The sequence below is a fragment of the Chionomys nivalis genome, chromosome 2, assembly GCF_950005125.1.
Source record: "Chionomys nivalis chromosome 2, mChiNiv1.1, whole genome shotgun sequence".
Taxonomy (NCBI): domain Eukaryota; kingdom Metazoa; phylum Chordata; class Mammalia; order Rodentia; family Cricetidae; genus Chionomys; species Chionomys nivalis.
In genome coordinates this window covers 108,377,277-108,393,691 of record NC_080087.1, presented here as the reverse complement: position 1 = coordinate 108,393,691, position 16,415 = coordinate 108,377,277, and the positions used below count along the sequence as shown (strand labels likewise).

General features: G+C 45.7%; 1 protein-coding gene across 1 annotated transcript; it reads left to right on the top strand.

Moving 5' to 3' along the window:
* The first annotated feature begins 2,097 nt into the window (after positions 1–2,097).
* Positions 2,098–15,100, top strand: Spp2 (secreted phosphoprotein 2). The gene is made up of 7 exons (XM_057763030.1): positions 2,098–2,242; positions 2,332–2,456; positions 6,352–6,471; positions 7,575–7,682; positions 11,341–11,395; positions 12,489–12,548; positions 15,015–15,100. The coding sequence occupies exons 1-7, from the start codon at positions 2,176–2,178 to the stop codon at positions 15,098–15,100; spliced, it is 621 nt and encodes a 206-aa protein (XP_057619013.1). The 5' UTR covers positions 2,098–2,175.
* The last annotated feature ends 1,315 nt before the right edge of the window (positions 15,101–16,415 follow it).

Here is a 16,415-nt window from a genome sequence, read left to right as displayed (position 1 = left end):
AAGAGCTGAATAGCCCATGGTCCATCAGAACATGGTGGCAGGGGCGTCATAGAGGCACGAAGTTGTCCCTATCAAGGGGGCCAGAAGCCAAGAGAGCTAAAGAGAAAGAGGAAGGAAATGTTCCTTGGTGCCACTTCCTGTGAGGTACTTCCTTTGTGTAGGCCCCACCGCTTGAACCAATGGCACAGCCAACTGAGGTAGCCTATAACACAAGAATCCCTCTGTGTGTGTGTGTGCAAATGCGTGTGCATGTGTGGGACGGTGTGTGGGGAGGTTCGTATTCAAGCCATACATGCACTCACATGAACAAAGTCCCCTGGCTGAGGATCTCTGCTCTGTATTAGCATTTCTCAGACATGAGTGTAGATCTGAGCCACACAGGGGGAGGGAGGTCCTATGGGGTGGGGTGGGGGGCCTGTCAAATAAAGGGGGTGGGGGCTGGTCCTGTATCTGGAGTCTGCTGGCTGCTTCTGAGTGGGTCTGAACGATGTACGTTTTCAGCAAACTCTTAGGTGGTTCTAAAGCTCTGGTCTTTGCTGCTGCAGCATGGTGACCCTCCCGACCACACTGCTGACATTTCCCGAACACAGAAATACCAAGATGAGGCCAGCCAGCAGAATCTTGGCCGTGGCGCTCAGTTTAGAAACCATGATGCCATAAGAAATTAGAAGGCAGCTGCGAAGTTCGTGGTTTGGGGATCTGTCGAAGATTCCGTTTTTATATTTGTTCTGAATTTAGTGATCCACCCTCTCTCCCCCCCCTTTTAGCCCCCCCACCCCCGTGCAAGTCATATGACAGCAGAGATGAGAAAAAGGAGATGTCCTTGTGGAAAAAACAGAGGGTAATCTTCCTTTACGATGCAGCCACCCGCCCACTGGTCCATGCTCAGTATGTTTCCAGGTGCTCCTGCTAAATGGCCTGTGATTGCTTTATATGATTTCCTAGGGACCGTGTGCAGAAAGCTCTACGATGCTTCACTGGCTGCCACCTGACTTTGAATACTTTGGACCAAGTATCTGGGGTTGGAAGAGCAGAAAATTGCAGGGATGAATGTGGCCCACATTCCTGCAGATTGGAGGCAGGACAAGAAATCACCGTAGCATGAGCGTGTCTGGATGGCTTACATTTAATCTTCTGGGTTTACAAGACATGATGGAATTCTGCAGGGCATTTTAAAATCATCGCTTTTTCGCTCTCCTCAGAGCCCGTCCTGCACGCCTGGTGCTAACACTTAATTATAGCCAAGAGAATCTGAGAAGCCCAGTGCTCCCTCCTCACCCCAGCAAGCATCAAGCAAAATCAATAGCCCTGTGCTGGCAGCACGATGCTCTTGTCTCCTTCATCTCCTTCGCTCATCTGCGATTGCTTTTATTACTGCAGTTCATTTAATGAGACCATAGTGTTTGGAGCCAGATGGTGACGTTAGTTCAATCTGGAAGACTCTAATGGAATTGAGTTCAAACCAGGTTAAAAGTAATGGAATTACAGACTTCAGCGGTCATTGTCTCATAGCAGCACGCTCTGGGCCCTTGTTAGACACCAGAAGTCAGTGCCTGCTTCAGATGAAAGACCTGAAATGCAGTTCGGGGAGACCTGGTGTGTTCATTCGCTCACTTGTTCAACACGTACTTCTGTGCTCTGTGTCACCCGCACGGCCATTGTGGTTTCTGAATCATGGCCCCTGTCATGTACTGGAGGTGGCAGGCAAAGGTAAGCAGGTAGGCAAAATCACTCTGTGTGTGTACGGTCTCTAGGAAGGAACGAAGGAACCTGGCACCGAGGGTGTAGGGTTTTGAGGACCAGGTAAGGAATAAATACACGACAGCTTTAAATTCACCATTTTGTTGAGGCTACAGTTTTACCCCCTCCCCCCAGAGAATGAAATGCAAAGAGAAAAAGCAAATATCCCACACAGAGACCCAAGCTTCTCTGGATGTCTCTTGGTGTGGGCTAAAGTCCCTTGGAAAGGTCCAAACTTCAAAAGTGGCCTCAGCCTGGAACTTTTCCATAGGAAAAGTCAGCAGTAAATATTGACACCAGAGTCAGTCATCTCTGCTGAAGTTCCGGGCTGCTCCGACCAGCCGGAGCAGTCAGGTCATAGGTGACAAGGATAAGAACTATCATCCTGAAGCTCTAGAGCGGCCATCTCCCTGACTCTGAGTCACAGCTCTCAGGATGGAGCAGGCAATGCTGCAGATGCTTGTTCTATTGGTGCTGGGAACGCACTACCAGTGTGCCTCAGGTGAAGGACACACTTAGCCATCTGCTCGAGGTGATTGCCCTTTCCGAGTTCCACCGCCTCTCACTGTGGCCTGTGTTCTCGCTGTCCAGGTTTCCCGGTGTACGACTTCGACCCTTCCTCCCTGCAGGAAGCCCTCAAGGCCTCGGTGGCGAAGGTGAACTCGCAGTCCCTGAGTCCTTACCTGTTTCAGGCGACCAGGAACTCCTTGAAAAGAGTAAGTGAATGGGGACACCTTCCCTGCCTTCTCCACCATCCCTGCCTTGTCTTTGCTTACTTTGTTGAATCAGTTGTTTTTATTTTTCTGTTTACAAAGATCACAGCTGGTCCTTTTTCATGCTGACTGCTTCAAAGAAGAGATTTTAATTATAGTTTTTGCCCTGGGGTTCTCAAAGCTTCTTGGGACATCTGATTCTTCCTTCTGCGTTTTCCCTCTGACCTTGGCTTCTCTCTGTCCGTGTCCTGGTTTGGGGTGAAGAGTCCTGAAGCCCTCCTGGCTCCTGGGAAGCATTCTAGGGATGCTGTTGGCCTCCTAGTGTTTATAAAAAAGAAGCACTGGTTGCGGAAACCAAGAAACCCACCCAACTTTGTCAACTTCATAGTGCTGTTTCTTGATCACCAGAGAACTGGGTGGAGCGACATTATCTTGGGCTTTCTGGGACTCAGTGGAGCAAAAACTGAGGGGGAAATGGAGCAGTATCGTAGAGAAGCCCCTCTCCTTCCTGCCCCTTAAGGATTTTACTCTTTTTTATCAGCTTAATGGGGCTCAGAAAAAGGTAGGGACAGAAAGGCACCCCAAGCAGTTGATGTTCATGTCAAAGATGAGGAAGAAATAGAGCAGCCAGCCTCATGGAGACAAGAGTGGACTCACGTAGCCACATGGTCAGGCAACCACTACCACCACATAGAGACCACACTACCATCACAGTCTCTGTGGCTTTCTCTCTTCTCCACGCTATTCTAGATCCACGACCTTTGTCATTTAGCTGTTCCTCTGCTGTTCAACAGAAGTACACTTTGCTTTCCCAGCTTGCCTTCATGTAAATAAAGTCCCTTTGCCCCCTCCACCTTCTGACACTGGTTCCTTGTTTTCTTTCCCAAACACAAAGCAAATTCATCGAGTAGCTTCAGTTGTCTCTTCTAACTGGGTATGGTCATGAAGATGTGGGCTGAGCTATTGTGAGGTACCAACCCCAGGATCTGACTGTCAAGGTTGGCACTGAACACTATTATGGGGCAGCACTTACTTAGAGTGTAGGCAGCTACCAGGCAAAGGCCAGGCTGCTTCTGGAAGAAAGCTACATCAAAATGCAGCTGCCTCTGTCTCCAACCCTGCTTTTGCTGGCACCCAGGCCATGTTTCATTGGCCCTGGATGTAATTCTCTTAGAATGTTGTAGAACCTATGCCCTCTTGTCAAACTAGCAGATCAACAATTTAAATTTATTTTAAATTTAAATTCAGCTAGGGCTCACTATGGAACAAAACGATTCATTAGACGGGAGCAGGGGGACAGATCCAGAGAGAACTAAGTGGGGACACCATGGACAGGTAGCCAGCGAGACATGCCCAACACAGAATACACTGACACATGGCCATCTTGCTATAGACATGTAGGCCTGACCCCAGGTCCACATACCTAAAGATAAGTCACTTACAGACTGCTTATGTGGATCCTAACAGATACTTAACGTATCTTGTCCCAGGGTATTGTTCTCCCACCTCGTGCCTGTTCCTGTTCCTTTGTTCTCCCTATCACCTGAGTATATTAGTCAAGCAACATTCTCCATCACCTCTCCTTGAGCTCTGCATTCCATGATGTCACAGGAAATACCCACAGGCCCACCAAAGTTTCTGTCAAACGACAGAACAGAGATGGCCTTTACCTTGCCCCTCAGCATCATGTTCCTCCTCTGTGAGGGAGACCTCCGCGGGCTCCCTGCTAGTCGGATGGCCTCTCCTCTCTGCACCCCCTTACAACTGCAACAGGAAACTAAGGTGTCTGACGGAAGGCACAGCCTGCAGCCAAGGGCCAAAGGCTTGCAGTCAAATGGGAGGAGAGCTAACTAGTATAAAGACAGGGTTTGTAATTCAAAGAGAAGCAGAGTACAAGGTCCTGGAAACCCAGCCCTCTAGCCTGGCTGTGGGAAGAATTAAAAAGTGTGTTTGAGAGAGAATCCTAAGGGTATGGCCAAGTGGATGTTGGCGACAGAAATCGCTGCGGGTGGGCAGAGGAGCCTGGGTTGCCTCTTTAGTTTGTAACGACTTCCCATGGCTGACGGAGCTACAATTTGACATTCCCCATTTCTCCAACATTGCTTGCCTTCATTCTTTAGCACACCAATTTCCCGAATTATCTTGCTTATTATTATTAATTTTGGTAAACATTTGTGGGGTGGTACCCACTCTGGAATCACAGCTGCCTGACCCCTTTACTGCCCTGCCTCAGGTGCCCAGCACACAGGGAGGGGCTTGGTATATCATAGCATCCTCTGTCCTCAGACACCCAAGTTCTTCAGAAGTTTGAAAGGTGCCCTGGTAATCTTGGTGGCAAGATTAGAAAACAATATAGATTTAGTCATAGGTCAAAGGTGCTCATCCATGAGATAGCCTGGGGCTCATTCACTTATTTTAGGAATTGGTGAACATGTCTGGTGCCTCCATTAAGAAAATGTCACTTTGATCCAGGTGGTGGTGGCGCACGCCTTTAATCCCAGCACTTGGGAGGCAGAGGCAGACAATCTCTGTGAGTTCAAGGCCAGCCTGGTCTACAGAGCTAGTTCTAGGACAAACTCCAAAGCTACAGAGAAACCCTGTCTCAAAAAAAAAAAAAAAAAAAAAAAAAAAACCAAAAAAAAAAAAAACCGAAAAAAAGGGGGGGGGACACAAAAAAGAAAAAGGAAAAAAAATTACAAGTTTATGCAGTCTATTCTTGCTGTGTTCTAGACTGAACTAGGAAAGACTAGATCATGGCTCCTAAGAGGGATTAAGAGTGAGGTTCCCAAGAGCTTTGGGGCACAATACTTTCACTGACACATTCAATGTGTAACCTTATTTTTGTGAGTTTTTTTTTTTATTATTTATTTATTTATTTATTTATTTATTTATTTATTTATTATGTATACAATATTCTGTGTGTATGCCTGAAGGCCAGAAGAGGGCACCAGACCCCATTACAGATGGTTGTGAGCCACCATGTGGTTGCTGGGAATTGAACTCAGGACCTTTGGAAGAGCAGGCAATGCTCCCAACCTCTGAGCCATCTCTCCAGCCCCTTTTTGTGAGTTTTTTGAGCTTATTGGTTCCTAATATAACATACACTGTAGATTCATTAACATTGAACCCACTCCCCAGGAACCTGGAATTCCCACCCAAAGAAGTCTTGCTGAACGCATATGTTTTCTACATAAGGTACACCACAGTCTCTTACTCTTGATGCCGTATAGTCTCTCACACTAGCTTGGGGACTGAGACGACCCAAAGAAAGCACCAAAATGCCAGCCACAAGTTTCCCAACAGAATGCTGGCACTGTGTTCACAGTGCACAGGCTGGAACGAGAAGGCAGAGGTTGAACAAAAGCTAGGTGAGTAATTTAGGAGTTGCAAAGAATATTTGGTGACTAGGTGAGTTCATAAGCATAACTTTTGTGGAGAAGGAATTGCCAATGTAAATCTTTAGAAGCAATGTTGGCCTTGGAGTGAAGGTATATGTTCTATATCCTTCTTTCCTTCTTTCTTTCCTCCCTCCCTCCCTCTCTCCCTCCCTTCCTCTCTCCCTCGCTTCTATTTATTATTGTTTTAGGACAAGATTTCTCTCTATAGGTTAGGTTGATCTCAAGCTTGAAACCTCCTGCCTTGGCCTTCTGAGTGCTGGAATTGGAGGGGTACCTGCCACACTCAGCTTCGTTGGTTCCACGGTTGTCAGTGTTGTGTGGCTTTTCTCTATGGGCTTCAGTGTGAGGGCCTGCCATGACACGGATGCTAAGATATCACATAGCTTTTCCAGTGAGTACGTGATTCTGTCAACGTTTTCTCACTGGGCAGAAAGAATCATACCAACACCACGAATCTCAGAAACATACCTATTGCAAATCCATGCTTTGCTTTTGTGAAGGTCAACGTCCTGGATGAAGACACCGTGGTCATGAACTTGGAGTTCAGTGTTCAGGAAACGACATGCCTGAGAGATTCTGGTGATCCCTCCTCCTGCACATTCCGAAGAGGTTACTATGTGGTAAGTGACCCAGGAAGTAACGTGAGGGAGACCCTCACTACTTCCATGACTAGGAGTGGGTCAGGGGTCACCAAAGGAGCTTGACTACTGCCTGTCTGGCACTTAGCCACACACTGGGTCGCCACTACCTTTCCTGCCATGGACTGTGTGCTCCGTGCTTGAGGGAGTGAGCTCTTGAGTCTGGAACCTGCAGTCTTGGTGATATTGGTCAGTTCTTTAACCATCACTGCCCCAGCGTCCTATTCTCTAAGGTCCAGGTGTAATCTCCAGTATGTATTATATCCTCACACGGTAAGGATGCTTTGTATCAGATGGCGCAGTGATGCGAAGAGGCCTGCAGCAGAGAGACGTCCCAGCACATTTGAAACTCTGCTTGACACGGATGTGAGTCTGGGAGCCTCACTTTGGTGTGCTGTCCATGACTGAGTGTTGCCCACAGTGTGTCTCCCCTTCTCATTCAGCTCACATGGCCCATTTATGTCTACGTTCTCTGTGACCAGAATCGTCAGCTGTTGTGTAGTGGAATCCTCTCTGATCAGAATGAAACCATCAGTCCAGACCCAAAATATTTCAAATGAGTGATTTCTTGTGATCTCATTACAGAGGGAGTTATTTCGCTATCTATCTCATGAAACTTCAATGGGATTCTGTCTTATAGAGGACTGTCACATGCACGCACTCTCATTAAATTTTAGGGCCATGTCACTTATCCATATCCACATATATATGACACATACATACACACAGATATATACATGTATGTACATATGTACTTATGTATGTATGTATATGCACATAGTCAAATGTAGGGCATCTCTACTACTGTTTCTGTTAAAGCAAGAAGAGATTCCAATCAGCCCTTTGTACTCACGGGGAAATGCAGGCTTTTCTCAAAGACTGGTATTAAACTCATGGAGATATTTAAACTTTCCTTTTAAGCTGTTTAGTTCTGCAGAGTGTTCTTTGGATACCTGAACCACCTCTGTGAATTTCTCCTTTCTGCCTCATTTTGCAAACCCTGCCGGATTTCCTAGTTTATAGACCAGAGGCTAACCCCTCCCACAGGGTACTGAAGAAACAACTCATGACTCTGTCTTTGCCAGCCAACAGCTGCTTGCCGGAGCACCGTGCAGATGTCCAAGGGGCAGGTGCAGGATGTGTGGGCTCACTGCCGCTGGGCCTCCGCATCCGAGTCCAACAGCAGTGAAGAGGTATGATGGGGGCCTGTCTCCTTCCACCTGGGTTGGGGACGGTTTGTGAAAGCTAGGCTATTTGATGGGATAGCTGGGCCATCATGCAGGTCAGTAGACAGAAATCTGCTCACACAGTTAAATTTTCCCTTGAACAACAACTGGCCCATTTTCCATAATCCTTACTTCTTCCCACCACACTCCCCCAAACAAAATACAGCAATGCAGTTCTTACCTTCAAAGGGAACAGGAAGTAGTTCATTTGGGAGCTTATATTTATAAGTGACCATGACCTGGGAGCACAGATTCAGTGGGCCCCAAATGCTATGTTCCCTGCATGATAGTTTGCTCCTGATTTCATGTTCTTATAGGAGCAGAACAATTAAAATACAAAATCAATGGATTTCAAATATGTTTGTGGAAATTTCACGTAGGTGGATTACAGCAAAGAGGGGGAACCTGCTAGAGGCCTCAGATGTATCTGATGTCACTTTAGCTTTGGGTTGCTGGGAGCTAGGGATCTGTACATTCCCAAAAAGTATTTGACTTGATGGTCCCAAGGATGTTAGGCCATACACAGAGGTGAGCGATAAAAGGCTACTGGGGGCAAAGACAGCCCAAGAGAATTTGATTTAAACCTGAAATTCTCTTAAACCTATTCATAGACTCCACAAGCTGTGTTTCTCCTGGGTAATTCCAAATCCTACCAAGTTACCAACCAGTGTTGGCCATGGCAAAGTGGTTTGCACTATTACTATGGAATCAATGATGTACATTTATGACTTGTTCTCACATTACTTCCTTGACAGCTTTCCCTACTAGACTGCATCTCCTGAGGCTGAGGGATGTTAATTTTCATTGGCCTCACTTAAACTTGATACCAGATAGGTGTTCAGTAAATACTTGTTGAAGAGTACAAGAAAACTGAGGGGAAAATTGTCAGGAATACAGCACAAAAAAATCTCCTTCTAGATTCCGAAGGTGTGATTAACATCACAGTCACATCTTTCAGGTAATTTGCTCATTCATGGTGGAGTAATGTTCTTGACTAGTGTTTAAATCTTTCCCACTATTGTGCAGCTATAGAATAACTTTCTCTACATCTTCTATCTTTGTTCAGTTTTATGAGATAAAGCTCTATTATTAACATTATATTAAAAAGTGCATAAAGCTCTAACTTCAAGAATTGAACATGAGCGTTCACGCCCTCTATGGAGTTGACATACCTGCCCCTTGGCTGTTTAATAAAACCAATGACCAGAGACCTCAGAGTCACATGGGAACCGTACAGAGAAGAAACACACTGTTGGCCGATCTCATTCACACTGCCAACTTCTGAGTGTCAACCTTCCAAGTCATTTCTGGGCTTGCCCTGGCACTGTAGTTTGAGGATTTTCTTTTTTTGATGCTAAGTACCAAGGGTCCCCTTTACTTAACTCTCAGAGTTAAACTCTTTGACAAACCTGTGACACACAGTCCAGCTAACTCAAGAATGACAGTGATCAAACATAGCTTCCTGGGGAATTCATTTACTACTGATTTTGTGGTTTGTATGGGAGGCTAGAGGGGAAATCTGTGAGGTTGGTATAACCACACTGTCCAGTTCTATTTGGCACTGGGGATTGGACTTGGGGTTTCGTGCCTACTGGGTAAGCATTCTACTGACTAAGCTACATCCCAGCCCCACCTTCTTCTTCATATCACAAAGCAAAACTACAGTTACAGACACACATCCTTGGTACTTAGGAGGCAAAGGGAATACTTATTTCTAGCTTGAGTTAGAGAAATCATCTACCATTGTTCTCCTTGGCCTGACTAACGTCATCTGCCTCTGCTATAGATACTATCTTACTATTTATTTTTACATATATTTTCTATGTACACTGCGATTATTATTTTTGTGTGTGTGGTGCTGGGGGTGAGATGAAAGGCCTCCTAAATAAAGCATTTGCTCTACCACCAAGCTACATCCTTAGCCCCCTTTTCCTTTCATTTTTAAAGTAACACCATTAAGCTATAATTCACATGTGGGTACAATCTGCCTTTTAAACAGATTCTGTTTAGTGGTTTGGGGTATATTGGGGTACAGTTCAGTGAGTTTGGGTATATTTGCAGGGAGGTGATCAAGTTGCCACCACTATCCAAATTCAGAATCCACTCATCATCTGGAGAGGGGGTTCCTGAGAAGAGCCCTTCTCTAGTCTACAGTCTCCCTCCCTCCCTCCCTTCCTCCCTCCCTCCCTCCCTCCCTCCCTCCCTCCCTCCCTCCCTCCCTCCCTCCCTCCTTCCTTCCTTCCTTCCTTCCTTCCTTCCTTCCTTCCTTCCTTCCTTCCTCCTTCCTTTCCTCCCTCCTTTCCTCCCTCCCTTTCTTTCATTTCTTCCTTCCTTTCTCTTCCCCCCTTTCTTTTTTTTTATTGAGATAGGCTCTTACTATGTAACCCAGGATGACCTTAGTATGTAGCCCAGGTTGGCCTTGAACTCACAGTGATCCACCTGTCTCAGCCTCCCAAGTGTTAGGATTGAAGGCATGCACCACCCTAGCTGGCTGAGAGCTTCTGTTTCTACACCTTCTTGCCAACATTTGTTACTGCCTGTCTATATTTTAGCCATGTGATATGTATAAAGAGGGATTTTGTTATGGTTTAATTTGCATTTTCCTCGTGACTGTCCATTTGCATAGCTTAGGGAAAATGTCAATTCCTGTGTTCTAGTTATCTTTTTATTATGGACTTCTTGGTGAATATTTCCTCTCACTTTTCATGCCCCCTCCCTCTGTGATGACCTTTGCTACATCCAATTTCTTTCTCTTTTATTGTTTCTGAAGACTTACAAACACTTAGATCTTTTATTGATGTTCTGTTATGATTTAGTTCTTACACATAGTGTGGGGAAATGGTTCGGTACCATTCTTTTGTATGTGGTTTCTGGTTGTCCTAGTATTTCTTACTGCATTGTGTTGCTAAGTCCTCGTCCCTTGATCTGTCCCCATGATGGGAGCCAGAGCCTCACAGTGGCTGCTGAGGATGGAGAAGTAGCCGCCAGGCAGAAAGATGGGAGAGACTTCCTTGACTATTGCATGGATTTGGGCATTTTCTCCAAACTACTTGGAGCTCTTTTGATCTCATGAATGTAAATTGGAAATCTCACAGAGACATTTCCTCTAAGCTTGTACATTTTGACCTGAACTTGGTCTAATTATAAAGTTCTGTTTCTGTGCTGCAGCGTCCAGAAGCACATACTGGGTCAGTGGGAGTTTTGGCTTCAGCTTAACCTTCATATAACTTGCTCTTCTCCATGTGAGTTCCTGCTCCCTCTCTGCTTTTCCCCCTTCTTTCTTCTGTCATTTCCTCTCTTTGTGGGGAGGGCAAGGCCTCACCTGCGTCCTAGGCTGTCTTGAACTTACGATCTCGCAGTCTCTGCCATTTGACTGCTTGGATTCAGGCGTGCATGATCCCACCTAGTTTTCCCAAGTTGTCTTCCTTTCAACTTGTTTTAATTAATTAATTAACTTGTTTAATTAGTTAGCCATTGAGCCATCTTTCCAGCCTCTTACTGTGCTCTCTTGAATGTACACATTAGATATAGAGAGCTATATCTTTCCACTGAACACATTGTATATCCGAGTCCCCTATGCAGCATTTGCGTTTTCTCTTTCATACTGATATTTAAATTTTTTTAGATGATTTTTGGGGACATGCCAAGATCCTATAGACGGAGGAATGATTATCTGCTGGGTAAGTTGAGACCTATGACCTTTAGTATTATTTGTTTTTCCTTCCTAAACTTCCAATCACAGTTCTCTGTGAATCATTTAACACTGGACATGTCTAGTTTTTCTACAGACAACCTTTGAACAATTGAAGTCATTACAAAAAACAAACACCTGGCTTTACTTTTGCTCCTTCTTTATCTCGCTGGGTAATGATGCAACCATTGGCTTAAGTATTGCTACAGAGTTCCCCATATAGGATGGCATGCAGTGGTTTGACACCTCTGCAGACCAGTAGGGCCAGTGCCAGTTTTTCTTGTTATAGTCCTGTTTCTGTTGCTGGGATAAAATGTCACAACCAAAAGAAGCTTGGGGGAGGAAAGAGCTTATTTTTGGCTTACACATCTCAATCATGGTCTATCATGAAGGGAAGTCGAGGCAGGAACCCGAAGGCAGGAACTGAAGCAGAGGCCATGGAGAAGCGTTGTTTACTGGCTTGCTCTCTATAGCTTGCTCAGCCTGCTTCCTAATACAACCCGGGACCACCTTCCCAGGGGTAGCCCTCCCACATCAGTCATCAGTTGAGAAAATGCCCCCCAATACAGACCTGCCCACTGGCCAATCTGGTAGGGGCATTTTCCCAGTCAAGGTTTTCTCTTCTCAAATGACTTAGTTTATTGACAAAAACCCTAACCAGCATACACATTAAGAGGGCCTCACACTTGGACATGCTCGTTCCCCCTTCACACAGCATCCACACGGTAGGGCCTAATATGTGCTATGTTCCTAATCAGGGTAGACTCAGGCATTTCCAGTCATGTGACTGGCATCCATGCCACTGTCTCTCAAGGTGTCTTACTCATGGTGACAGAAGGGTCTTCACTTCCCCGCCCTATGCAATATTTTATTGTAAATGGCATCAGGTTCTGCTCTACCGCTTAGAAGCCATTTTTCATTTTTCTGATGAGTTTTCCCATTGGCGTCAGTGTCGGTAAAACTCAATGCTGTCGTGCGCTGCTCCTGTTTATGGAGCATATTCGCAGGCTCAGCTCTGCAGTTCCATCACTCTCTGCCAGTGGGTGGGGAGGTCTGGCCTAATGGCTGTCAATGTGTTACAGGTTTTCTTACGGATGAATTGGATGAATTCAGAAATGAACGATTCCAGGACCGGTCACTTGGTAAGTGGTCTGTTTCCTTCTGTAAGATCTCCCTAGAAACTTTGCTCATCAGGAGGGCCACGCTGAAGCCATCGCACAAAGAATGGACAGACCCTGAAATAGGAAATGATTTCCACAAACGAGAACACTAATGTATGAACTTGCTTGGTAAACTGTGAGAAGGTAACTTTGAGGCACTAGCTCCCATAGAAGATACCAGAAATGAAATGTTAAGTCAAGTTGGGAAGTCATCACTGGCCTTTCTCCTTGTCCCTCCGTAACATTTTCTGGGTCACCTTCCCTATGACTATCTCCCTCCTTTCCCAGACCTGACCAGACTTCTTGGTAAATGGGAAAGACTGGAGCTTTAATCCTTGCCTGTATGGTCAATTTCCTTCTTCAATCTTCTGGCTGGCTTTGTCAGCTCTGTATTAGATCCAAAAAAACACTCGGTGTTAATTGGCAAAGGCAGAGTACATACCCTGCCTTACTACTTACCAGGGCTTCCCCCTTTGACTCTCAAAACCAGGTTGTGGCTGCACCGTGTTCTCACCCTCCTTGGAGGCTTTGGTATGGTACTTCTCTCTATTTCTACAGATCTTTTCCCATTCAATGGTCCCCAAATCTCTGCAGGCAGGAGGGAAGAAGCTCCTTGTTAAGAGTGTCCCGTACATGTACACACTTACTCCCCCTGCGTATGTTATCTGAGTTATAGGGTCCCCTGTGTGGCTGTGCTCCCCTTGAAGAGTCAGAACTCCATCTCATCTATGTCATTAGGGTGACTCTGTCGTCCCCAGTCACGTGACTAGCACAGGGGTCAGGACTTTGATCCTATCTGTCTAACAGGTCTGTGCGTTCTCCACACTTCTTTCTAGCTTTGTGAAATCCACCCTGTGTCCAGAGCCCTGTTAGAATAAATGACATTGATATCCACAGGTTAGGGAGCTCTGTCTTTCCTCCAATTGATGCCAAGTGCTAGAAATTCAACCTGAAACTTTTTTTTAAAGATTTATTTATTTATTATGTATACAACATTCTGCCTCCATGTATGCCCACATGCCAGAGGAGGGCACCAGATCCCATTACAGATGGTTGTGAGCCACCATGTGGTTGCTGGGAATTGAACTCAGGACCCCTGGGAGAGCAGCCAGTGTTCCTAACCACTGAGCCATCTCTCCAGCCCCCTGAAACTTTTTAAAAGCCCCCAGGGTTGATCCCAAATTTCCTGATAAATCGCCACACTGATTTCCAAAGTGGTTGCACAAGTTTGCATTCCCACCAGCAATGAATGAGTGTGCCTCTTTCTCCACAACCTCTCCAGCAAAAGCTATCATTGGTGTTTTTGATTTTAGCCATTCTGACAGGTGTAAGATGGTATCTCAAAGTTGTTTTAATTTGCATTTCCCTTATCACTAAGGAAGTTGAGCATGACCTTAAGTGTCTTTTGGCCATTTGAATTTCTTCTGTTGAGAATTCTCTGTTCAGATCAGTGCCCCATTTTTTTATTGGGTTCATTAGCATTTTAAAGTCTAGTTTCTTGAGTTCTTTATATATTTTGGAGATCAGACCTTTGTCTGTTGCATAAAAGCCCCCAGGGTTTGCCTCTTTGGGAGAACACACACACACACACACAGAGAGAGAGAGAGAGAGAGAGAGAGAGAGAGAGAGAGAGAGAGAGAGCCATGACCACTGTTCAAGTGTTCTTTTGGACATTTCTTACAGAACTTCTTCAGAATCTATGGCCTATTCCTTGAAAGCCTGCCATAGTAGGAACTGTTAGCTCTTGGGATCTGATTCTGGAAATGATCAAAAACAGGAAATAAATCCAATGAATCAGATTGATAATCTACATGCAGTATTCACTACCAGTTGCTACATACATACCAATGTATTCCCAAATTCAGCATCTCTGACAGCAAACCGTGATTATCTTGTAGTTTCTGGGGTTAGGAACACACATACACACGCACACATGCACGCACGCACGCACGCACATACAGACACACGAAGGGGTGGTGTAGAGAGAGAACAAAGGATGAAAATATAGTACAGATGTAAACTCATGTGACCTGTCCTCTTGTGTGTGTCAGAAGGCATCTCCAAGCCAACACTTAACCACATTTGGGCCTTGGAGCATCATTAATGCAGATGTACAGCTGTCTCAGAGATGCCTTTGAACAGAACGATTTAATGGAATTCCGCAAATGTGTGTGACAAGCATGGGGCAGTTTCCACGGAGGGCTGAAAGAGAAATGTGACAGTTCCGCCCTTGAGGGCTTGCAGCTAAGGCCGAGGGTGTCACGTGGGCTGATGAGTGAGAAGTCAGCTCTGGGTGCCGCTGTGACATGAGAGGGCTCGAGGCTTGTTGGGGAAGGCGAGAGATGGGTGCCTTGGGTGTTCTGTGGGCAGTGATGGCCTCGGTTCTGCTTGGCTTGTTCTCAATAACTCATGCCTGACAGAGTCTTTGTTTCTCCCTTCCGTCTTCAGAGAATGTGAGAAGGCGACGTCTTCCTGCACATAGAAGGTTCCAAAATCCCCGTCAAAGAGCAAGAGCAAACTCTGGCTTTGAGTGACATCCTGGAGGTAAGGGACGATGCTCACACTATGGTCATTTAGAAGCAGAAGGAACTTGGAGTAAATGCCATGGCTTTGGAGGGCTCCAGCTCTCCTCCCCGTGCTCTTTAGTGTGACTTTCTGTTACCTTCTGCCTCCTCCAGCCATTGTGCTTCTATCTTGTGGGCCCCCATCTTTCCTATGTGGCATCTGTTGTTACTGACATGATCAAGTTTCTTCACTTTACAAACCACAAAGAGAATAACCCCTGCTTTACCCAGCCTCTCTTCCATTATTTCCATCCTGTCATTCTTCCTTCCCAGAAGGCTCCATAACGTTTTTCATGGAATCTTCTTTGGCTTCTCTTTCTCTGTCATTTCAGCACTGCTGGCCATGTTTACTCTCTCAGCCCAGTTCTTTATCTCTCTGTAGATTACTCTCTCATCTCTTCCTCTTACTGGCCATCATTGCCATTGATGTGAAGGCTACCTTCAAATGTGTCACACTCTCCCATGATCTGGGTCCTATGTCAATGCCTGCTGGAGGCATTGCCCATGGGCATACTGTGAGATCCAGAAGATCTGCTAGCCTCATTTCTTTTTAATGCCCTTTTACCCACCAAATTTTCCTAACTTAAAGATGTGGGGGCATCACCGAACATTCTTTTCTGTCCTTCCTCATCTCCTGGTGTCTGTGGGATGTTGGTTGTCTAGACACATTCATATACATAACATTAATAAATCCTAATAATTAAAATTAAATAAAAGGTTGGAATTACAAGTGTGGATTTGAGGGCAGCCATGTTTACAGGCACACACACACATGAATTACTAACAAAGCCTTAGAATTCATGCACTTGACATTTTTAAAGAAAGCATTTACTTATTTTATGTGGATGAATGCTTGCCTGCGCGTATGCATATGCACCGTGTGTATGCCTGGTGCCCTCGGGTGCCAGGAACTGAATCTGGATTCCCTTCAAGAGCAGCAAGTGCTCTTAACTGCTGGGCCATCTCTGCAGCTCTCTGCTCACTTCATATTGTGGACAACACCGCACACTTCCAGACATGACCTGAATTCCTCGATGGTTCACAGCGGCCTTACTGCTTCAGCACTACACCGCTGGCTTTGTCCTTCCCACACCCACCACACCCCTGAGTTCCCATGATGCCCAGCTTCAGTTCCCAGCCCCGGAGGGTAGTTTACAACCATCTGTAACTCCAGTTCCAGGGGATCCAATATCCTCTTCTGGTCTCTGAGGGCATAAGGCAAACAAATTAAGGTACACATACGTTCATACAGGGAGCTTCCTGAGCATTCATCCCGGGCCCCTGT

Coding starts and splice junctions, on each gene's coding strand:
- Spp2 (XM_057763030.1), top strand. CDS start 2,176: ATGGAGCAGGCAATGCTGCAGATGCTTGTTCTATTGGTGCTGGGAACG. Junction 2,243..2,331: donor GCACTACCAGTGTGCCTCAG/GTGAAGGACACA, acceptor CTCGCTGTCCAG/GTTTCCCGGTGTACGACTTC. Junction 7,683..11,340: donor AGTCCAACAGCAGTGAAGAG/GTATGATGGGGG, acceptor AAATTTTTTTAG/ATGATTTTTGGGGACATGCC.